General features: G+C 43.8%; 1 protein-coding gene across 6 annotated transcripts in view; it reads right to left on the reverse strand.

Moving 5' to 3' along the window:
* Window positions 1-25,089, reverse strand: part of nsmfa (NMDA receptor synaptonuclear signaling and neuronal migration factor a) — a 39,930-nt gene that overhangs the window by 13,878 nt on the left and 963 nt on the right. Inside the window, exons 2-6 of one of the 6 annotated variants that reach the window (XM_053687940.1) lie at window positions 11,528-11,581; window positions 10,297-11,067; window positions 8,499-8,565; window positions 1,990-2,042; window positions 1,428-1,517 (exon numbers count right to left, since the gene is read on the reverse strand). In XM_053687940.1, coding sequence (XP_053543915.1) covers window positions 1,428-1,517; window positions 1,990-2,042; window positions 8,499-8,565; window positions 10,297-11,067; window positions 11,528-11,581 — 1,035 coding nt within the window. Of the gene's footprint in view, window positions 1-1,427; window positions 1,518-1,989; window positions 2,043-8,498; window positions 8,566-10,296; window positions 11,068-11,527; window positions 14,378-25,089 lie in introns of those variants that run through there. The other 5 variants (XM_053687939.1, XM_017493391.3, XM_017493395.3 and 2 more) reach the window with 5 other exon arrangements.

Consider the following 25,089-nt stretch of genomic DNA (forward strand, 5'->3'; position numbering starts at 1 on the left):
GATCATCGGTAGATCATGAGTAGAGCTGTGCATGGGACGTCAATGTTTCGGTTTAGATGATTCGGCTCTAAATGATTTCTAAGGAACGCGTTACGATTTCTATTTAATATCTCGCGGGTACATGAAGTCGTGCACACGGTTAACGGTGAGTGCACAGTTTAAAGAATTAAAATGCGCGATAACAGGATGTGCCGGACCAGGTGCTATTTTATAACCGGCTGAATAACGAGGGTGGAAGCCATTTTACATCATGTTACATTTGACAGAATAAAAATCTCAATCTGCTTCTCAAGTGGGCTTCAAGGTAAGTTTAAAGGCCGTTTTAAGGCGGTGGTGTAGATGATACTGAATCAAGTCTGCCTTTTTAAGTTTAAGTTACTGAAGGAATTTTCCACTGAAACAGAAAGTCAGGGCGGGACGTATCGAGTGGGCCCGCCCACATTTTAAATAGCCAATGGTGTTTAGCTAACCTCACAGCCAGGAAAGTTACAACTGGGGGGGCTGGGACGATTCAGATTCTAGAGAGCGTCTGATTGGTTGGTCCAAATTTGTATTTTTCCATATACTTTCTAAATGCACATTTTGTCATTGTTTTGGAGCGCACTAGCTTATAGATAACTTCACGGCTAACGGGTGCATACTACAAAACATCAATTTTGATTTCATGGGGACTTCGTGACCAGGCTGCGAATCCACATAACCTTCCCTGCATAAATATTGCTGGAACTTTTGCACTTAAGTCACCCTATTTGAATATGGCCTTCAGTCTAGAACAAGCTCATCCCATGAATTTGCAAAACCATGGAGGTGCGAGCTAATAGAAAACACTAGCAGCCAAAGTCTCGTTATTTTTAGCGGGAACTCGTGATTATTTAGTAGTGGCCACTTCGTCCCAAGATCTTTCCTTCTGATCACTTCCTCCTGTCTATATTATAGTAAAAAAAAAATTCCTGTGCTTGCATTTTTTGTTGCTGTGTTGCACAAATTCCCAGTCCCCATGACACATCTACTCATCAATTTGAATCCCAGTGATGCAACAGGAGTCCAAGAAGGCATAACTGACTGTCCTCTCTAGATATAGAGGAGAGTATGGAAGGAGGAATGCCTTCCTTCCCAACACCTTCCCTTCCACGGCCAAATTACGATATGTTGGACTCCTGCTAATGGTACTTTTGTTATTTGAATGTGAAGAACTAGCTAGTCGGTGGGAATTAGCCAGGACTAATTGAAAGAAATTGAATTCAAATGGAGCATTTTAATGCAAACGTCTAACGATCAGTCTTAGAGTTAGGATAGACGAGATGTGTGCATCTCCTACATTCGGCTGAACGCATGATGACTGGGTGTATGTGAGCGTCCTAATGTGTCTGTCTGTGCATGTGTGTAATCAGGGCAGTGTGCAGGGGTGGGTTAATGGGTTGACTCACTGTCTTTTGAGTCGGGTAGCGAGTCTTGCTTGACCGGGGTCGGGTCGCTCCAGGAGCGGTTGAAGCTCTTCGCCCTGCGCTCTGCAAAGGCTAGTGGAGGTGGAGAGATGATCACACACACTCTCTCTCGCTCATCACACACTCCTCTCACACTGTGCCTGCTTAATATGCGTCACACATGACGTAGAGACGTCTGGACCACTAACCACATGCTTCACGGCTCCACGTACAGTACACACACACACACACACACACACACACACACACACACACACACACTTCTCACCTTCTCTCCATCATTGCCTAGACTAACGCTGTGATTTTCCTGCTTTTTTTTTTCCTATCCTGCTCAAACAAACTCCCAACACACCGTGTATGACCAAGAAATAGTTCCAGTTCATTATCAACAAGGAGAACAGGACCACCCGGAATACCCCCAACCCCCCCCCTCAAAAAAAACAACAACAAACAAACAAACAAACAAACAAATAGAACAATGCACAAATGAAGTCAATCATGCACTCAATAAGACACTCATACACATGCACACACAGTGACTCACTCTGAGCTTTCATTCTTCTGCTGCCCACCATTCGAAGGTGCTTCCGGAAATTTCTGCACATACACGTTCATTTGAAGGAAAGAGAAGAAGGGAAAAGGGAAAGAATCAGGATTACCGAATGAAAAGAGTGAACGGATGAACAGGAATGAGAACCTGAGAGGATAGTCTGACATATTAAAGAGCACATGCTGCTCGTATTGTACATTCTGCCTCTAATTAGCCATTTCGGTCATTTCCCCCACACAGACAGACACAATGGAGACAAATAAACCTTACTAAGCTCTATAGAATTTGACTACTAGAACTGCAAGCCTGTTTACTTGAATCTCAGAGATGAAGAAAACCATTTGTTGAGAAGGAAGAATGTGAGATCATGTTACCGATATGATCATCCATCCATCCAATTTCCATACCACTTATCGTACACATTTGGAAATGCCAATCAGCCTACATCGCATGTCTATGGACTGGGAGAGGAAACCAGGGTACCCGGAGGAAAACCCCAAAAGCACGGGGAGAACACACAAACCCCGCGCACACAAGACGGAGGCGGGATTCAAACCCCCGACCCCCAACTAAACCGCCGTGCCCCGTTCAACAGAGTCATAATGTATTCGAATGAGTTTTGACATGAAAAGACAAACGCGGCTCTATTTAGTCGGTTAAAACTGTTATACAACACTTGCTAGACTCGGGCTAATGCCCGAGGCTAACAATTTATCCTGCTTGACAAAGCAAAACAAAATCAGGAATGTCAACCTTTTCCAGACATGTGTTGGTAAACTACTAAGAAACAACTCTCTATAGCTGAAATGAATAGGGATGCATCAATGCCAATACTGGTATCCGGTATCAGTCCAATATCGTACTTATAGTCATAAAAAAAAAAAAACGCTCAGATGCCAACATCCAATACGCGATGATGTAAGCCTAGCGTACGCTGTGAACCTAATCGCAAATGATGAAATGACAGCGATCATAGCAAAGCAGACTGCGTACGGTGCTACAGAAAATATCAAGAGAAGCGTTATACAATGCGAGCAAACATGAGAAAACATCAACGTAAAACTCACAAGGAGCAAATTCTGACTAGGAGAGAAAAAATGTCTACAAACAATGCTAGATGAATGAAAGTAATAACTCTTGCCCTGTATACTGGCCTTTGACGATCAAATTACGATCCGATATTTGATAGGATTCAGAACGCAGCAGCCTCGTCTTCAACCAGCCCGAGAGAACCCACGTCACACCCCGCTCCATCTCCTCCAATGGCTCTTCCTGTAGCTGTCCGGATCAAATTCCAGGCCTCGACGCTCACGTACAAGACCTTGTCTGGAACAGCGCCCCCATACCTCAACTCTCCTGAAGGCTTACGTTCCCTCACGTAATCTGCGATCGGTTAACGACCGACGCTTAGTAGCGCCTACTCAACGTGGCTCAAGGTCCCTTTCCAGAACCGTCACACTAACTGCCCCTCGGTGGTGGAATGAACTTCCAACTTCCGCAGAATCTCTCACCGTCTTCAAAAAAACAGCTAAAGACCCAGCTCTTCCGTCAACACCTAACCAACCCCTAAAACCCCCCCCCCAAAAAACCATCTCCTCTGGCTCTTACACCTCGAATCTCCGCGTTCTCCGACTCCCATAGCCTCTACTACTGTGCATCACAGCTCAGTGATGTCGGGAAATCTGGATCTCTAAGTGGAGTGGTTGTACATTACACTCTGTGTAAACACTGTGAACATGCAGTGTCAGTTCCTGCCTACACGGATTGCAAATTCTGGAGTGTTCCTTTAACAGAGACGTTAAATTACACCCTTTTTTTTCCCCCCTTCAGGTTCCTCACGAGCCTTCCTCTTGGTCAATCAACGTCCTGTCACTGGGGTCAACAGCCTGACACATGCTGACCTACTCAATGCATTCTCCTTCGCTCTGAGCACATTCAGACACGAATGACTGACTTTATTCGGCGTCGTTTCCTGCTTCACCCGCTGCTCGCAATTATCATTCTGCCCCAGTTTCCGCCTACACGGGTATCACACGACTCGCATTACTATTATAACCATATGCAAACAATCACAACAAGTGGAGGAGAGGGCGAGGAAACACTGCCGGAGTTCGACGCTATCACAGACACATAATTACAACGTGGTGACTTGGGAATAATTGGCAGGGCAGTCGTAGAGTGACGGAATGAAAGAATGACACGCAATGAGCGGAGAGAATGAGAAGGTGACCGCACGCTCTCTTTTCTTCCCTTTGCACCCGTGTCCTACCCGTGCGCGTCGAGGACGTGATTGAATGTTATCACCTAGCTTAATAAGGGGACAAAAGAAAGACAGAAGGGGAGAAAGATGACTGATTTGGTTGTTTTTTTTTTTCATCCTCAACAAGAGATGTTCTTCCCCTGTCTCCCATTCTTCTTTCTATTCTTCCGTTTCTTTGTGTGTGTGTGTGTGGAGGCTTTCAGATGGAGTGTGTGAGTCCCTGCTTGCTACTCAATTCCTCTCCTCAATTCAGAAGCTTTGTCCAGGTCACGTCGTCCTTCTCCTGAAGTAGCCGGGCATCGTGCGTACGTACAGTATACACCCCCCCCCCCCCCCCCCCCCCCTCCGCCAAACCCAAAACACACACCTTCCGCATTCACTCGGATTATACAACAATTTTTCCACCCGTCCTCCCTCGTTCCCCCTCCCCTTCTCTTCTCACTTCCACCGTTTCTTTTCTTCTCATTCGATCTCCCGAACGAACGATTGCGAAATCGCCCCCGGCTGTCTCCGGAGCATTTAAGGAACTCATTCGGGCCCGTTTCAATTACATTTCTCTCATCTTCAGGACCTGGCTCTGAGGATATTTATTCATATAGCGCACGGGTCTGAAAGAGACACACGGCATATTCAATACCGCTGGCCACGCTCGATCACTCACTCTCTAAGAACTGGTTTATTATTAACCACAATCATTTCCTGTCCAATCAACTTCACCGACACCTGTGCGGGGGTTTTATAAATAAATAAATAAATAAATAAATAAATAAACGATTAAAAACATCATCGCAGTGATTGGACTGCGTACAACAGTCGGAGGTTTACTCCGAGCTCGTTTTTTTCCCTCTCTCTCTCTCTCTCCATATTTTATATACACAACCCTGATCCCGAAAAAGTTGGGACAGTATGGAAAATGCTAATAAAAACAAAGAGGAGTGATCTGTAAACGTACTTTGACTTGTAGTTAAACGGAAAACGTATAACGACGAGGTATTAATCAACTGCACGGTTGTTTTTTTTTTTTTTTAAGGTAAACATTTATTTTGAAACCGACGCACGCAACACGTTCCAAAAAAGTTGGGACAGGGGCAATTTAAGACTAATATCGATGTGATGAGTTGAAATAAGAAGGTGATGTGAAACAGGTGAGGCGATCGTCTAGTCGTAGTATATAAGGAGTCTCCAAAAAAAGGCCCAGTCCTTCAAGAGCGAGGACGGGTCGGGGCTCGCCGATCTGCCGACAGATGCGTCAGCGAACGATCCAACACTTTGAGAACAGCATTCCCCAAAGACAAATCGGTAGGATTTTGGGCATTTCACCTCGTACAGTGCACGATATAATTAAAAGATTCGAGGAATCCGAGGGAAAATTCCGCTCGCTAAAGTTAACCAACCGGCGTCTTCACTCAGCGTCCAAACGCTTAATAAGTGTTACAAAAAGAGAAGGTGGCGTTACGCGGCGGTAAACGGTCGGCTGTCCCGACTTTTTTGGAGTTTGTCGTAGTCATCAGATTTGAAACGTGGATGTATTTTCAAAAATGAATTCAATTTTAAAAAGTAAAACATCGAATAACGTGTTAATCATGTGCTTCCAATACAGTACAGGGTGAAGTGAATTTTCAAAATGAGTGTCATTTCCCATACGGTCCCAACTTTTTCAGAATCGCCGTTGTAATACACGATGTGTGATTCGCATGGAAGCCCTAAGAGACCGTGCGTTATTATTTTTCCTTTTCGAATTTTTTCACGATCACAACATCATTTCCTTGCGGTCTCGACATAACAAAATAATCGTTTCTCGTGATCTGGGCTTCAATTTTCGATGTACAACATAACATTAAGGATTTTTTAATTGTTCTGGAGGCAGCAAAATCTCAGTGCATCGTGGGTGAACCGATTCGTTTTCACTTTGATCGGGGACTCGCTCACGCTGAAACAGCTCCATGTCCGTCGGTGAGTGACGCCTTCCACATTAGTGTCGGACACTTGAGAAGGAGGCCGTCGGAGACACTCTAGCGACCCTGCTTCTCCTCTGAGACACCCCTCTCTCTCTCTCAAGTCCATTTCTACAGCGGGTAATTATTACATTTATGATTGCGATGGTGATGGTGCCAGCGTGCACGGAACACCAGTCATCCACAAGGCGCGAGATGTTCTCGTGATAAAATGATGTCGTGAGAAAACGGCTTTTTGTTATGTCTAGTTCACGAGAAAATTAAGCCGACCTCACAGGAAAAAAAAACGACTTTTCCTTATGTCGACATCGTGAGAAAAATAAGCCATGATCACGAGAAGACAAGAAAGACAAATAAATAAATAAATAAATAAATAAATAATAACGCATGGCCTCTCAGGGCTTCCGTAGATTCATCAGAACAATGAAGGAAAGTTTTCACAGCTTGGGGGGGGGGGGGGGGGGGGGGGGGATATAAAATAAATAAACATTTCAATCCCCAGACGTCGTCTGTGTACGACTCACTGAGACATTACATCCTAATGAATGAACTTTTAATTAGGATTCTATGTAATTATTATCAATTACCAAGATGTAATAAGTATTAACGAAATATCTAATCACACCAGAACTCGGGCAATCACTAAAACGACCGAGAGATAGAGATAGAAATCTCTAGAAGAGATAGAAACAATCCAAAGTGGAAAAAAATGGGTAAACGAGGACCAGCGCGAATAAAGTAACGCAATGATACTTTATTCTGCAGAGCCGCTAAGGTGACATGCAGGTTATTATTCGTTTTTTTTTTTTATAAAACGTGGTCCCAACGTAATTAATTGAGGCCACGAGATGATATACAGAGGCAGTTCATGTAATATTTCAAGGCCATGAATTATTATGTTTTGGCCACAAGATATCCAAGTCAAGGCCATGAATTTTTGAACTTGACTTTATGTTGTGGGAATGACATTTCAACACGTATCCTCCGGATAATTATTCGTCAGGGACGCGCGAGAGCACGCATCAGCTTAGAGAACCCGCTCGATGTAACGCGGGCCGATGGGACGTCCGCTCGCGATGACGGCGGCTCCGTTGGGCGTCTATGCATTGCAACTCGCTTCTGCACGGAATGACGCGGACGCACGAGCGGACTTAGATAAGGCGGCAGGTAGAACGGCGAGTCACTTCGTGAACGCGCTCCCTCCGTAACGACGCACGAAGCACGCACGGCGAATAACTGAAGCGGAAGGAATTCACAACGTCGTATCACAATGCCTGAATAGTCTTAAGAATTAAAAAGATTATTTCTCTTTGAAAGGGTGCGATTATCATTAAAAAATTAAAAACGACAATAATATCGTTTACCGCAATTACTTCTGAGACAATACGACAGCCGATAAAAAGTAGTTATCGTGACGGGCCTGTGCTGCTTTCTTTACAAATACTAATACAAACTTTTCCCGTGACGTTCGATCTTGTCCTGGAAAACTACTATCTGGAAATCTGAAATGTTTCTGTACTGATTTGATAATGTCGAAGTCATAAAATTAAAATCCACAACAAAAGTTTGCAAAAATAAATAAATAAATAAAATATAATAATAAACAGGGGGCCGAAGACTTTAGTACAGAACTGTACATCCGTACGCGTTTTGTCTGTACATGACAAAAGAATTCAACACATCTGCGTTATATATACACGTAGAAGTTTTCTTAGAATTTCTTTTCCGATTAAGAACGGGATTTTGAACATCCGACGTTGAACGGTTGTCTGATTCTGATCTAAACTAGCTGCTTCACACTCTGCCAGAAGAGTTGCTTTGGAAACGTCGATCGGCCAGCTGTAACGGTGAGGAGGTTATAAAGGTTACACATGATACAGGAGTTACTGAGAAGAGCCTGCGTTTAACAGGCCAAAATGAAGTTACTCACGAGATCCTGCAGAACAGCGGAGAAGTTCGCCCAGAAAACGCAGAGAGGAGAGAAAGAGAAAAAAGGTCACAACTCTGATAACGCTGATGACGTGCGTTTCTGTGATAAATGTGTGCCGTGTGGAGGTGTTTTTGTTTGCGCTTTGCTCACTGTGTACTCGTCAACTCGCTGAATCACCGAGACAGTGCGAGTGTGTGAATGTCAGGAGGAAAAAAAAAAAAAAGAAAAAAAAAAGAAGAAATTGTGTGCGTGTCGTCTGGCTGGAGAACCTGTAGGACCATCTGTCCCCGAGGTCACTGCAAATTGCAACTTAATATTGTGTGTGTGTGTGTGTGTGTGATGTCAGTGGGTTGCTCACGCCTGCATGGTCGTGGTAGCAGTCTGGAAGCTGAACATGTTCTCTTTGGGGTACCACTGGCTGTCTTCTGTTGGAGAGAAAGTAAAGTTAGCTGTGATAGTGGGTTTCCTAAACACTTTATATGTATTACAGGGTGTCCCAAAAGTCCCCATACATAGGGGACAATGAACACTTGAGCAAAATGTCTTCCAAAATTTTTAAACAGGAAACGCGGCGAGCACATCAGACACGACAGTCGGCAAACTTGAAGCGGGCGTCCACGAAGATCCGCCGGGGAAGATCTGCGCAACCGACGTGGTGCTGGCGCACATAGTCCCCCGTGTATGGAGACTTTTTGGGACACCCTGTATGTAATTTCTGGCTGATGTATACTTCTGCAAAAGATGCATATTTTTTTTCCCTTCATAGAAATGTGTAGACAAGGCTTATGGGTAATCATATAATTTATGGAAGCTTAAAGAGGAGGCAAGTTTGTATTATGACTGCATGAAGAGGAGTTGGAGGTGATGTATTTTTGTAGATCCCAATTAGTCTCAAAAAAAAAAAAACCAACAACGTACAAACGTGTATGTCGCGTAAACGTTTTTGTTTTTTTTCTCGCTTCGAAATGAGAAACTGGAAAACGAGGGAACGGCTTCCTATTTTTGAAATACATTTTGGCGCACACACCGATATAGGAAACGAATCCCATTCAAATTCTAAATTCGAAACAGATTTGAATTTCGATTCAATTTTTACAAATCGGTTTTTGCCTTCCGCGATGAATCTGAGGAAATCTGCAATCCTCCGAGGAGCTCGCCATTTTTCCAAAGACGACCGCAGATTTTGTCCGAGACGCACCGTGACGTCATCGCGACGCAGATTCGGTCCGAGCGCTCTCTCGGATTCACGCGCGTCGAATACGCGTACGGCTAAAAAAAAAAAAAAAAAGATCTCATTTGGCAACGGACGACACCGCGAAAGAACGTGCCAAACGGTTTCGTGCGATAGCAGTTTCCTGCTAACAAAGCAAAAATAAATAAATAAATAAATAAACCCTCCACAAATTGCGTCGCAAATTTTGGAAAGAAAGAACGAAGAAAAAAAGCCGCAGCAAAACCGAGCATTTTCGGCCGCAACGATCGCAAAAATCCTGCATGGACTGGGAACAATACTGACAGTTATCAGTCCGGGAGGGTAAACGCGATCACGTGCTATCCGCTGCCTTCCACATGCAGGAGCTCACAGACGCCAACGATTGGCTAGTGTCTCTGTGATTGACAGGAGAGAGAGCATGCCATCCCTCCCACCTTGGGACCACGGCCAGGTTCGCTTTCTTGGACTTCTGGCCAATGACGGCTCTTGTCAGGATTCAAACCCATGAACTATAATCCATTAAAGCTTATGATCAGATTGTTACATTGTTCCATCGTCGTGATTTTCTCTTGTGGCTTATGCGTTCTGAACAGTGCTGTATAATATTATACGCTCATTAATATTTGGATGCATTTGTACACTACTATCTTTGACCTAATGAAGATTCTAGTCAATTTTTAAAGGACGTTGGCGCTAGGATACATCCTCAGAAGCATAATTCAGCCCTTCATGTGTTGCTCAGCACACAAAAAGACATACACACACACACACACACACACACACACACACACACACACACAAGTCCACTGTACAGAGGGCGAGAGAGGCTCACAGACACAGAGAGAGAGACACAAAGAAAATACAGACCACGGAACATCCAACAAGCGCCCCTTCTGATCTCCTGTCTTTCTCTCTCTCTCTCCGTTTTCTTTTCCCGCCTCACCTCTGTCTATAAAAGTCACCCGGTCCACACTGCTCATGCGCTCTAGTGGGCGGCGCTGCTTGCCTGGGTCTCGACCGCTGCTCTCCAGCTCTAGCGAGCCGTGGCTGCGTGACGGCTCTCCGGCGCACAGGTCGCACGCCAGGCCGCACTCTTTGCCCTCGCCCCAGCCGCGGATGTTGTGGGCGCTGACGGAACTCTGCAGGGGCTGCGAGAGGTGGTGGTGATGGTGGTGATGGTGGTGGTGTTGGTGCTGCGATGAACCTGCTCCTGCACTTCCTGACGCTCCGCCTGCAGGCTGCTGCAAATTCGGCCCAGCGGCGTTATGCTGCTGGTTGACATGGTGGTGGTGGTGATGCTGGATGGGTGAGGAGGAGGTGGAGGCGTGGGCGAGGGTTTGGGAGGCAGACGGGGCGTCCCGTCCCTCCCTCAGCACGTCCAGCTCCAAGCTCTCCTTGCTGGTACGGCTGCCGGCCAGCATGGCGCTCTCACAGCTTATGGTGTAGACGCGTGATGGCTGCAGCGAGCACTCCACGCACTTCTGCTGCTCCTCCTCGACCGAGAAGCTGCGCTCTAGCGACAGGCGGCTCTCAGAGGAGGTCGAGGGGTCGGCTGAAGTCTGCAGCAGGCACAGCGTTGGGTCGATCAGATTGGGCTCGGCGCTGCTGTTCGAGTCCTGAAGAGAGAAGCTGTGCTGGTGGTTGTGGTTCTGGGCACAAACACTATCCGGCGAGTCGGAGTCGTGGCCAATGAGGGTGTCAGACAATAAGTGATCTTAATTGACAGAAAGAGATACAGAATGACAGAGACAGAGAGAACCAGAAAAAAAGGACAAATGAGGCCATGTCCAGTAGTATATGTGTATGAGGCTTGAGATAGAGGTGTGCATCAGGACAGGGATACCACCGGAACCAACAAAAGAATTCGAGGAAGCAAATCGAGTACTTGTGTATTGCTGTGTGACGCGTTTACCATTCATTCATCTTCGGTAACTGCTTTATCCTGGCCAGGGTCACTGTGGTTGAACTAACTTTTGGAAAACAGAACCAGCTAAGTTCGTTAGAAAATACACAAAAATAGTAACTGCAGGAGCGGACGGGATTTGTTCAAATTCCTTCGGGATCAGGTAAGAGTGCGATTTAAAAAAGTCCCACGCACACCTCTAGCTTGAGGTGCACACAGAAAGGCTTATCAAGAAAGGAGAGGGAGAGGAGAGTTCTAATGAGCGGCTGACCTGATCCGTTTCGGCTCTCGGGGTGAGCGTGAAGGTACTCTCCAAATGCTCGGGCTGCTCTGCAAAGAGACACGCAAGATCCATCATACACACACCAGCCATCGCATCGACACAAGCGCAGCAAGATAAAAGAGAGCCTGCGAGTCATGATCGCTGATTTTCTAATCGATTACTCGGGCCGGCTCGATATCTAATCTGACTAAGAGAAATTCAGGTCCGAATGTGAGCTCGCTAACAGTCAACGGAGTCATGAATTTAGCCTCTTTCTTGTTATATTTCGTCCAGGACCTATACACAGGGAGGAAGAGAATAGTAAATACACATGAACACTGTCTGGGTTTCTTTATGGGATAAAAACAGCAGTTACCTACATCGTACAGTCACTCTTGTGGGATTTAAGAACACACAGAAGCTATTTGCACTTGGGTGGAAATAAAAAGGGGTGAATGAAGCTATCTGCGCCTGGGAGAAAATAGAAATGCGCACTCATTTTAGTCACTGCCAATTCCCACTCTCTTACACATGTGAGTGGGGTTCACTTGCTAGCAAAATTTGTCTACTAGTTTACACTAAACTGTATACTAGCCTAATGCTAGCATACACTATACTGTATACTAGCCTACTGCTAGCATACACTAAACCGTATACTAGCCTAATGCTAGCATACACTATACCGTATAGTATACTATACTGTATACTAGCCTAATGCTAGCATACACTAAACTGTATACTAGCCTAATGCTAGCATACACTATACCGTATAGTATACTATACTGTATACTAGCCTAATGCTAGCATACACTAAACTGTATACTAGCCTAATGCTAGGATACACTACACTGTATACTAGCCTAATGCTAGGATACGCTACACCGCATACTAGCCTAATGCTAGCATACACTACACCGTATACTAGCCTAATGCTAGGATACACTACACTGTATACTAGCCTAATGCTAGCATACGCTACACCGCATACTAGCCTAATGCTAGCATACACTACACCGTATACTAGCCTAATGCTAGGATACACTACACTGTATACTAGCCTAATGTTAGCATACACTACACTGTATACTAGCCTAATGCTAGCATACACTACACTGTATACTAGCCTAATGCTAGGATACGCTACACCGTATACTAGCCTAATGCTAGCATACACTACACCGTATACTAGCCTAATGCTAGGATACACTACACTGTATACTAGCCCAATGCTAGCATACACTACACTGTATACTAGCCTAATGCTAGCATACACTACACTGTATACTAGCCTAATGCTAGCATACACTACACTGTATACTAGCCTAATGCTAGCATACACTACACTGTATACTAGCCTAATGCTAGGATACACTACACCGTATACTAGCCCAATGCTAGCGTACACTACACTGTATACTAGCCTAATGCTAGCTATTTTGCTATTGACCATTAAACTACTGATTTCAGTTACACAATACGAGTTAGCCTAATATGTTAGCTCGCTTTACAAACCTGGACAATATTAAAAACATAACAGTCAACTTAAATGTTAGAAAACTTGCTGGTGCTTTGTTTTAATTGCATCATGTAATTATTAGTCTAAGATTCGCTAGCGTTTAATGAACTTGCCGAGATACTAAAGCCAAATAGCGCTGTGAAAGCTAATGTAGTAGTTGTGTCGGGGTCATTCCTATGGTCCCAGGGTCCTATGCTCCCCGGTTAAATATTCTGTTAACACACATTAAGTAAATTCTCCAAAGGTTTTCTGTAGTCAGGATGCATTTTCCCCAGGGGCCTTATTAACGTTATTACCTTTTAACTTGAACCACCAAAGACACGTTTAAATAACAACATACATTAGATTAGTCCATCCATCATCCACACTTGAAAAGTATGAAAGTTATGTACTTGTGAAAACATAGGCTGAACTGTAAAAAATAAAAAATGAATTGTAGCAAAGCCCAACAATCCAGTAAATGAACACAGTCCATATAGAAAATGAAATGCGGTCTAAATTTGAAAACCACACAACAGGTTGTTGTCAACAGACACACAGTACGTGTATAATAAATCTGTGAAGGATTTTCTGTCCAAAATAGAGGCCTGATGATAATTATTAGTGTTATTGTTATGTCCTAGAGATTAATGTTAATGTCCTACTGATAAACCTTTAACCGCATTCAAGTATTAACAACGTACGCAGTGGAGCTCACATTAACTAATAACTCGATGATTATTCGATAAAAAGGACATTTGCCTCGCACCTCCAGGGTTGTAATCAACGACGGGTTGATGTGATGTGATACGACCCAAATACCGGGAAAACGACTTAAAATGACACTAGAGACTCTTTAAAAAAATAAAAAAATTTAAAAAAATGCAATATAAATGTCTCAGATAGGAACAATCAGACAACTACAACACGGTCTATGATCGCAAGACCCTGCAGTGGATAGTGATGACAGCGGAGAAAATCATCGGGGGTCTCTCTTCCCTCCGTTACAGACATTTACACCGCACGCCGCATCCGCAAAATCAACAGCATTGTGGATTGCGTCACACACGAACTCTTCACCCTCCTGCCGTCTGGCAAAAGGTACCGAAGCATTCCGGCCCTTACGGACAGACCGTGAAACGGTTTCTTCCCCGAAGCCATCAGACACGCATGCATACACACTAATACTCAACTGAATACCATTCCACTTTTGCACATTTCTTTTTTAAATTGCAGCAAAAACACCGTAAACACCATAGGGGAAATAAGTACCGAACACATGATGATGAAGACGAGACGTGGGTGGAGCTTCCAGCAGGACAACGATCCAAAGCATACGGCAAAGGAAACTCTCGATTGGTTTCAGAGAAAAAAAAATAAATAAATATATATATATATATATATATATATATATATATATATATATATATATATATATATATATATATATATATATATATATATCTCAAGGTGTTATTAGCCCAGTCAATCAGCTGACTTGAATCCAATTGAACAAGATTTAAAGACGATATGTTTAGAAGAACGCGCCAAAATCACACCTGAACACTGCGGTCCATTCATTTCTTCATATAGGAAGCGTCTTGAAGCGGTCATTGCAAACAAAGGCACCTCCACTAAGTATCAAAAACACTTCAGTTAGCGTATTCGATGCTTTTTTTCCCACGTGTCATTCCTCTTTATTACACATCATCTTTATTACACATCATTTATGGACTGTAACGTTGTGAATTCTTTATGTTTGCGGATTTCTCGAGTTAATACCAAAGTGTGGTGAAAGTTTCATGTGAATAACCTCATTGGAACTATATTTACTGGAATAAAATGCTGACACGTTCAATGCTTATTTCCCCAACTGTATATAGCACCTTTTAACCTTAGTGGTTCTACAAAGCGCTTTACACTGTTTCTCATTCACCCACACACACACACACACACACACACACACACACACACACACACACACACACACACACACACACACACACACACACACACACACACAAGGCGCTAACCTGGCATTTAGAGCAACTCGGGGTTCAATGTCTTGCCTAGGGACGCTTCGGCATATGGAGGCACGTGGGCCGGGAATTGAACTGCCAGCACTACAATTAGCGGACAACCCGTCTTTTCCACCAGAGCAACACTATTTACACTTTATCCCCCACTAGAACCGTGTTCTGGTCAGCAATGTACGGTCCTTCACTGTGCCTACCTTCCTGTCTTTAGTCACTGCTGTTGTATATATACACGTGCACGTCACGTAGTCCTGTGCAGGTATGCGTAGTCTCGAGTAGTTTTGTTTTACGTAGCACCGTGGTCCTGGATTAACGTCGTTTCATTTCACTGCATACTGTACCGGCTGTATGTGGTTGAAATGACAATAAAGCCACTTGACATGACTTGACTAGAGAATCCTTACTGTATTAGAACAAGTGCAAGTTAATAGAAACCGTGACTACTGTCAGAGCTGCTGTCGCAGAAAACGCATCAACGTGATCAAAGCGTTCTAGAGCACTGTTAAACTAGTTGAGTACTATACAGAACATGCTGAAAATTCACTGTCGGGTATCACTGGATTGTTGTACGACTTTGATTTAGATTTTCTCATGACTATGATATAATCAGATGCTTTTATTACAGATGCTCGGTTTAATTTGCGTGTGCTTCATTCAATCTATTTCATGTGAAGGGATTCTATTATTTGTTAATGGATTATATTACTTCTAGTCATTTCACTGTCCAAAAACGAGCTTTGATTGGATTTTTTTTTTTTTTTTTTTTTTAACCGTGTTGGCATGCCGGGCCTCTGAAAATGACACACAGACACAGTAGGGCTTCCCTGCTTCAAAATAAATAGCTAGAATGAAACGTGGGGGCCTGCTGTGACATAAAAGATCACAAACATGTACTCTTTCACGTTTCTCATTTGGAAAAGTGACACTTTTTGGGGTTTTTTTCATTTATTTTTTTTTAGCTTTGCTAGTAGCCTGGCGTCTTTCACGGGGATTGTAGTCTTAAACACGGATTGTTTGTGGAAGTTTCCAGAGCTTAGTGCTAAAGCTCTACGGTGATGGAGAGGGAGTACATGGAACAGAGAGACAGAGAGACAGAGAGAGACAGAGAGAGAGAAGAACATAACTATGAACATTGGATCCGAGATCTATGCCGATCGCAGACTCCGATGTAATCTTTCTTCTCCAGGCATGTGAAAAGGATGAAAACCTGAAACTGGCGTATAGGGAGAGAAATAGAACCTGGCTTTATCTCAAAATGGATGTCAATATCCTGTTAATTTCAGAGATACCCGACTAACAATTTAAACTGACCGGAAAGTGCTCAGAACATTACGGTTCTAGGAACTTTCGACTCGGAATAACGTTCTCGGAACGTCCTTAGAACATTTCAGTTTCCACAATGCTCGTTTTTGCGTATGTGGAAACGTCAGCGGTGTAAGCAAAGTCCGAACAGCATCGTGAAGCGAACCATCAATACGGCGGATGTTTTTACGATATTGCAGGAACCTTTTTTTTAAGGTTTCGGAACAAACCTTCGTCGAAAGTGTTGAATACGTAAGGAATAAAATGTACGTATTGGAAAACCTGGGGAAAATAATCAACTGTGGCGACTGTGGCTAGAATAGAATCGAAGAAGAATAACGAGAGACTGCATGACGAGGCTTCATGAGTAACCATCCATCAAACGACCTCAGAATCATGGGACCTAGAGCCAGATTGCCAGACATCTGCACCAACCCCGACGGTGGTGCGCTGAATGACAGAGTACGCCGAGAGCAGCCTTCACGACACAGTCAAAGCAACCGGCAATCCCATATAGTCAGCCAGCGATTTAAGTTACATGCCGTTTAAGTATTGTGCGGATATTCCGAAGACCCGGTAGAAGTAAAGCTCATTCTGATCCACATATGTTGGCACGCAGGTCTGCGCGAGCCCCTTGTGAGTCATAGCTCTGTAAGAAGCTGCTCTACATCAAAACATCGGCGGAGACAAACTGAACAGGAAGCCTCTAATGAGGGCAGGCTTTCGCTGGGTTTATTTCAAGACTGACGAGAATACCCCTACACAAACTAATGCGCGCACACACACCGGAACTCGGTGTCCGCACCGAGCGGGACAAAGACTGTACGTCCTCTTCTAAACATGCACAACCACCAAAGCACCCACTCCTCTCTTAAAATTGCAACCTCCTCCACATGAGCTGTCACGCAGCCGGGGATCCCTCTGCCGGCGATTCCTCTAGTGTAAGAGCCAGTGCCTCGGGCCGTGTAACACCATGTCCAGGAATGTGAAGTCTGCCTTGCGACACGAGGGCATGATGTGTATGACAACGCTCTCAATTATTCAGGTGCAACCTACACAAGTGGGTCTTCGCATGACCATAATGAGCACTCGGCTCAATCTCCCTGATTGATCCCTGGAGGACAAATCGGCGCGAATAGCTCGGCAATTCCGCTTTAACACTCACGGGGAATTACATGACCGGTAAACATGTTTGTTCAACTGATGGAGATTATGTATACACTTAGGCTGGGAATTTTGATCATATAACATAGATATTGTTAGAAATGATGTCGCAATACGCTTTTGTGAGACATGGTGTATAACGTGCAAGCTTTTATTTTGTTATTTGGTTTTATTAAAAATAAATGTACCTGACTGGAAGCATGTGATCTTGATGTTAAAATGTACTTAAACTTTAAAGTTGTCAAATATAAAAGTATAATATAAGAATATATTATATATATCAACAAGATATATATATTATATATATATGTATATATTCCCCCACACATATGTTGAGGTGCTGCTGTCGTCACAGCCTCCTCTGTCCTCGACAACTGAATCGCAAGCGTTAACACCTTCAGCCTGGATGGCAGACATCTCTGGGGGAGGAGCTTTAACTGCAGAGGAGGCCATTTAACACATATGATTTTCCTGCAATTTATAGCACACTAGCATGCTGCTGGAGCGACTTCTCTTTCTCCGCATGGTGTGAAAAGAAAACGATCCTTTCAATAGCAAGAGGCAATTATCAGCCCCCTCTGAAGACCTCACGCATTGCTTCGTATTTTTTCATTTACGTCCTCCGAGTTTTGATTAACATCAACAAGATGCCCCACTGCTTGGTGAATTGCGACATTAATAATACATAAGGAGGAATACAGAACGTCGGTTGAGCCCTGTGTCAAAAAAGAAATCGGGAGACAAAAGATCGCATTGGAATGTGGCACAGGTGAAATAGGAAACCTACCGGGGTCCTGGCCTTTCCCGGGGGCTCCAGGCACTGGATATGTAATTAGAGACAGCCATAAGCCAATCTATCTGCGAGTTGGGTTATAACAGCAAATGTAGTCAATAACTGATATTCGCGTGCGTGTGTGTGTGTACAGTGCCCTCCACTAATATTGGCACCCTTAGTAAATATAAAGGTTTGAAATTTAAAAAAAAACAAAACAACTTTTGATCTTTTGTTCAACAAATTCACAAAAATACTCTGCTCTCATATAGATAGTGGTTCAGCTTTCCTCCCCAAGTCCAAAGACATGCATGGTAGGCTGACTGGCATGTCCAAAGTGCCCGTAGTGTATGAATGGGTGTGTGAGTGTGTATGTGATTGTGCCCTGTGATGCACTGGCACCCCGTCCAGGGTGTACCCCGCCCAGCACCCGATGCTCCATGGGATAGGCTCCAGGTTCCCCGCGACCATGTCGGATAAGTGGTATAGAAGATGGATGGGTGGATATTTTTTCCCATATGAATTCACAGGGGTGCTAATAATTGTTGCACACCTATATTTAACAAAGTTTTTTTATTTTTTTATTTTTTTGGATAAACCCGTTTCGTGTTTGCGATTGTTTGATATCCATGAGAGCAGAGTATTTTTGTGAATTCTTTGAACAAAAGATTTTAAAAAATAAATAAATAAACACAATTTTTCCACAGCCTTCTTTGCTCAAATTTACCCAGGGTGCCGATATTAGTGGACGTCACTGTGTATATAATATCATATGTAAAGCTCAACTTGACCCACCATCCCTCGAGATGGTCTTCCCACCAAGGTGTATCGAGGCTCTTCATCAAGACATTGCAGACCGGCATCGAGGCATTCCAAGGTGGTGGAATGAGCGCCCCCTGGAGGTCTGAACAACTGATTCGCCAGCTGCCTTCAAACTAAGACTGAAGACCGAGCTCTTCACCAAGATCATTTAAAAGCCTCTCTGGTTTTGTTGCTGTACATACCTCATTGTACTAGCTCCTCTCTAGCAGGGTTTCAGCTTGTTCGTATTCTTATACAGTGCCCTGGTTACTGAACAAGTCTATGAAGCACTTCTGTAAGTCATTGTGGGTAAATGTAAATGTACTATGACTCACTGCCAGTTCCTATTTCTAGTAGCTCCATTACAGGAAAATGATACAGTGCCTGGATAACTTAAATATAAGGAAAGGGTCATTCAATGAAATGTTTAAGCAAAAACCCTAATTGCCTAACAACACCGTGATTGGCAAAACAGTACAACATACCTGAAATAATCCTGTGTGGGCTTTTCTTCGGGTTTCTTACAATCCCTCGAGCTCTGTGCAGCACTTTCCCTCGCTTTCTTGCTTACCGCACCACGCTGAGGACACAGTCCTGATGAAAGCTCGCAGCTCGGCAGGACACTACACACCCTACAACACCCAAGCTCTCCCATTATCGTGTATCTCACGAAACACACACCTGCGCACACAGAGAGCATTTTCACGCAGCGTTCTGCTCTTTCCCTCCACATCTCCACTCTACTGTCTCTTTGAAGCGTACAGTTCCTGCCCACCTGTCCTTTAAATAAATGATTGTTCGCTGCCTTTTATAGAAGCTGTCACGGCCCAGCTGAGCAAGATTGCAATTATAAGATCGCAAGCGACGTCATATCAATTCATTCTATTAACAAGAAATCAGCTTTACTGAAGCAGCAGCTGTGAACAGAGAATAAACGATAATCTCTCGAGTGCTTAAGTTCTTTTAACCAAGTCTCCCCCCCCCCCCCCCCTCTGAAAAGCGCCAAACACTCGGACACAACACTAGCTCTTTAATCCTTAACCTAATGTCAGTGCAGGAAGGCGGGAGGAAAAGTCTGCCTCTAAGGTCCGTCATCAGGTTAATAGCCTCTTCCAAATCCACTTGACTCCTTAAAGACACGAGGTTGAATATCTCGGACATTAGAACAGTTCTAATAGCGCGTTCAGCCTGTTTACACAGGATGTGAGACCTTCCTGCAGAACAGACCGCCGATTAATATGCCATTTCCTCCAAGACCCACGGCTCTACAACGCTCCCTAATGACGTCTGGAACCTTCCCCGAGTTTCAATAGCGGACATCTTTGGAGGCGGAGCTTTAACTGTCAAAGGCATAATCCTGGCGCCAATGCCATCCTAAAATCTGTATCATTTCATCCCCGAAGCCTAATTGGAGTGGACAGTTCACGCACCGATCTTCACCACCGGAAGATAAAGAGAGTAGGGGGAGAACCATATAAACCAATCAGCTTGACTAGTTCAGCTGCTTATCCTCTTAATGCCTGCGATTTGGCTTCATCACAAGGTGATCATCAGGTATGGTTGAAAACAAACAAACAAAAAAAAACATCTCAAAGCATGAGTGTTTTCTTGTGGTGTTCATTTGTAGGCATGCTTGAAAAATTGCTTTTCAAAGAGCAAGTGGAGGCGTCATAAATAACCGGTACGTTTTCAGAGACATCTACAGGGAGAAGAACAAACTAGTTCTATGCAAAACATACAGTATATTTTTCTTCATTGATATCCAATAGGATTGTGCGTCATTTCCACTAGGGTGGAGCTGCTGATAAGGTGACGGCCCCGTTACCCAGAAGTCTTCAGTGGCATTCAACAGCTGCTGAAGATTCTCTCCGCCTTGGACTTGAACAACAGCAGACACTCAAATGAGCATCTCTTGTCTTACTGTAAATAAATCCCTAGGAGGATCTTCTAATGCACAATACTGTAGATGCGAGTCAGAGATCCTTAGAGGAATGGTTTGGCAAAAATGCTTATTAAACTTGCTTACCAAACGTAGTTAATCAGCCAGGACACGTTTGGTGTCTGGCGTTCGCTTCTTTAGGTTCGCACTAGAGTCTACCTCATCCAAAAATCTTTTCTCAAAGATACACGCCCAAGTCGTCATGTGTATATGTAGAAAAGTATACACATAGAAAACGGTTACATTTCTGTTTTTCCTTCTCCCTCATTGTATATCTTTGACATTTTGGCACAAATTTCATTCCATTAGCCTAGATGCTCATTCCTAGGAAAAGAGTTGTCCAAAAACATTAACGTTGGTGAGGTTTTCGTGTATAGAGGTGATAAAAGTACCCAAATTCTTCACTCAAGTAAAATGCAACTACACATATGAAGGGGGTACAAAGTTTGGGATATTTTCTATGACGCAATCCTAATCCAGAACTTTCTTCCGGATCTGATCTGACAGCTCCTCGATGATGTTCTCTAACAAAAAGCTGGGGTCTTCTGGGTATTTATATTAAATACAGTGTATTTATATTGAGACACTTTAATTGCACACAGAGGACTCCATTCAACTAACTGTTTTCGCCACTTTTAACTTGAATATTAGGAAGTATATTTTGTAGATCTAAGACATCGATCTATCCATTTTCCATACCGCTATCCTACACAGGGTTGCGTGGAGCCTGGAGCCTATCCCAGCGAAGTCAGGGCACAAGCCGGAAGTCACCGTGGACGGGGTGCCAACCCATCGCACACTACAGATAAATCTGGAAATGCCAATCAACCTATAACGAGTGATTTCTGTGCTACAGCGCCACCACTGTCGCCCTTTGTGCAACAGCGGCGGCTCCGGGCACGTGATCTAAAGCACAAATCTAATCGGATGGCCCGTTTTATCGCGGTGCGGCGGGGAAATAAATTAACACACTGGTCGAAAATAAATAAATAACTCGCTTTGTTGCACCCGGTGTGAATAGCTCCATAGGGATCTACTGTTTTGATTCAAGAGCGTCATCGCGCTCTGTGTGAAAGGCCCTTCACACTGTAAAGGTCAAGGGGGTGAATACTTACGCAAGGCATGGAATAATAACATCATTATAAACCTTTCTAAGTATTGTCATAATCGTCAGGTATCAGTGCTTTAATAACAAGTGACGGACTATTTTCCTTCAAAAATTGTCCCATTTTCCCCATCTTTTCTTCGTGGAATTCTTGGATTTTTTTAAAAAATGGCGGTCAGAGACCTCTGAAACTACAGTAGCCCTTGTTGGTGTTTTGTTAGCAAAACCTCAGCAAAATATGTATTGCAATATAGCTCTATCCTGTATAGCGAAGATGTTTTATGATCCGCTGTACATGTTTTTGCGATATTCCCCACCCCCGAGTGAAAAACTGACGAAGCAATCCAAGCATCGGTACGCTCGATCGTCAACATTTACGTTAAGAGGTCGTCAAACGCAAATTCAGATATAAAAGTGTACACAATATTAAATTTTGTCGGGGCTTCGTTGAACTCCTGTACCAACGGTGATTATGGATCTGCACAGCTTACGCCAAAGACATCAGTTAATCAATTAAAGCACAGCTGTGAGGTTGAGGAATACAGCAAACATAAAGTACATTAAAAACCAACCGATATTGTAAGAAGTTAGACCTACTGTATAAAGACGTAGAGATCTTAAATCGACTCTTATCCTCACTCTTTCCTGGACGAAGGTTTATGAAAAACATTCCACCTACACTTAGTGGCCTCTATTTCACCTTCATTATGTTGTTTTATGGCTGCCTGGAAGTAATACAAGCGAGCGGAATAACAAGCAGCTCTCGGTGGCCATGACCATGTGTCTGTTTGTACACTGGTGCAAGTGCGTCATGAGAGAGCAATGGAGATCCTCATTGATGACTCAGCCACTCTGCACATAAACCAGGCTGGATGGTACTTCAGTGGTACCATGAGTAACAGCGGGCGTTTTTGATCGCTCTTCGAGAGCATCCATGTTCAGAACAAGACGTTCATCCTTACCAATAGCTGTTAGAAGCCTCTACCTAGATCTACATCCATCCTTACCAATTGCTGTTAATATCCTGTACCTACATCTACGTTCATCCCTACCGACAGTCGTTAATAGAATCTACGTAGATCTACGTTCATCCTTACCAATAGCTGTTAATAACCTCTACCTAGAGCTACGTTCATCCTTACTAATAGCTGTTAATAACCTCTACCTAGAGCTACATTCATCCTTACCAATAACTTAATAACCTCTACCTAGATCGATGACTCACACCGGGAGCTCGGATGCAAATGTTTTTTCGTCCTTTAGACAGCAAATAAAAAGACAGTCCTAGGGGCGGAAGAACCCTTTTAGTTACACTCTTCCGTGTACCACATAAACAGTACATGAATTAAAATCCAAGGGTATTTCAATAACATCTGCTCGGAGAAGACACCGAAATTGGATCGTTACGAAGAAACAGTTTTGCCTGATGTGCAACAGCTGTCTTAGGAAATTGAGAAAATTCGGAGAAGATTGTTGGGAAGGGAGGGGTGTGTGTGGCGAGATGGGAACGAGATGAGAAGAGTGACGTGGCCAGTAGGAGGGTTTGAACTCTGATCTTCCTATTGATTACCAGACAACAGAACATCCACTGCAACTTGAAGCCTTTTCATAGTTTTTTTTTTTTTTTTTTTCCCCACTGCCAAGACACTCCTGGAAGAAGAATATCAAATCATCAGGTGACTTAACCTGAGATCGGGACGTGATATGACGTAAAAGTTTCATATTTGACATGGTTTGAATTCCCAAAAGGGGGGGGGGGGGGGGGGGGGGAGACAATAACAACAACAACAACAAAAAAAAAAACCCCACCATGTTGCATGTTATATGGAAATACTTCAATGCTTATAATTTTGAGTCTGGCCCTATATTACAGCACAGCTCTCATATAGTGCATCAGTGGTGAAATCTGCATATAAGTAATTCTGTTTCTCACGCTGTGCGAGTTACTGATACCAAGAAACCACCCCGGAGCTACAGACGTACTTCCAGTCTAATTATTCATTTTCAAAGAAAACACACTCAGGACTTTGCTGGCTTCTGCATACTTGCATTAATAATATATTCCTCATTTCCACCCCCCCAAAAAAAAAAAGCTCAAATCACCCTGAGCTCATCGGTGTCCGAGCTTTCACTGTACCGTGGTTACGAGAATCTGGGTGCTCGGTGTTCCTTGACAAAATCTTTCCGACGCTGCATCTGAAATCGGTATGCAAAGCTATGTGCACACATGTCTGTCCTGCATACTGAGCAGGGAATTTATCCTTTAATCACCCCCCACCCCACACACACACCGACCGTAGGGAATGCCGTGTACCCGATAGTCAGATATTAAAAGAACTGAGCCAGGGTGATCCGCATGCAAGGTTATGTCCGTGACCTTCTCTTGGAAAATAAGACACGCAGAATGGTTTTCTTAAGAAATATGACACATGACGCAATTCAATTGACTTCAACAGCACATAAACTACAAGGAACAACCAGAATTTGGTCACAGGAACCGATGCACTGTCTGTGAAGGATAACAGCCTACAGTGCATGTGGTGCAGTGTTGAGTAGTCTCCATGCCGATGTTCCTTTGTACATAAATCACAAGATTACTTCATGTCAATAACTCAACAGGGGCACGATTAGCTCGAGGCACTCCCGACTGTTTGACTGATGGATGGATTGATCTGCATTTCACCTTCTGCCAGCTGCAAGTGCACCAAACTATCAGCACCCGTGCCACACCATGAGCTCTGCTCTCAGAAGGTGAACTTGCTGAATAACCTTCCTGTGCACAAAATCTCAGAAGTGTGCTATTCCCATGCAGTTTTAAAACTTCATGCACAAAGGGAGCCTCTGCAGTGGAACCTGACACACATGCAGCTACATCAGGGTGTGCATTTCTGTCATAGCGTCCCACGTGACGACAACAGGGTTGCAAAAAAAAAATGCCTTTAGACGAAATATTGTCC

Source organism: Ictalurus punctatus, chromosome 18 (genome assembly GCF_001660625.3).
Source record: "Ictalurus punctatus breed USDA103 chromosome 18, Coco_2.0, whole genome shotgun sequence".
Lineage (NCBI taxonomy): Eukaryota > Metazoa > Chordata > Actinopteri > Siluriformes > Ictaluridae > Ictalurus > Ictalurus punctatus.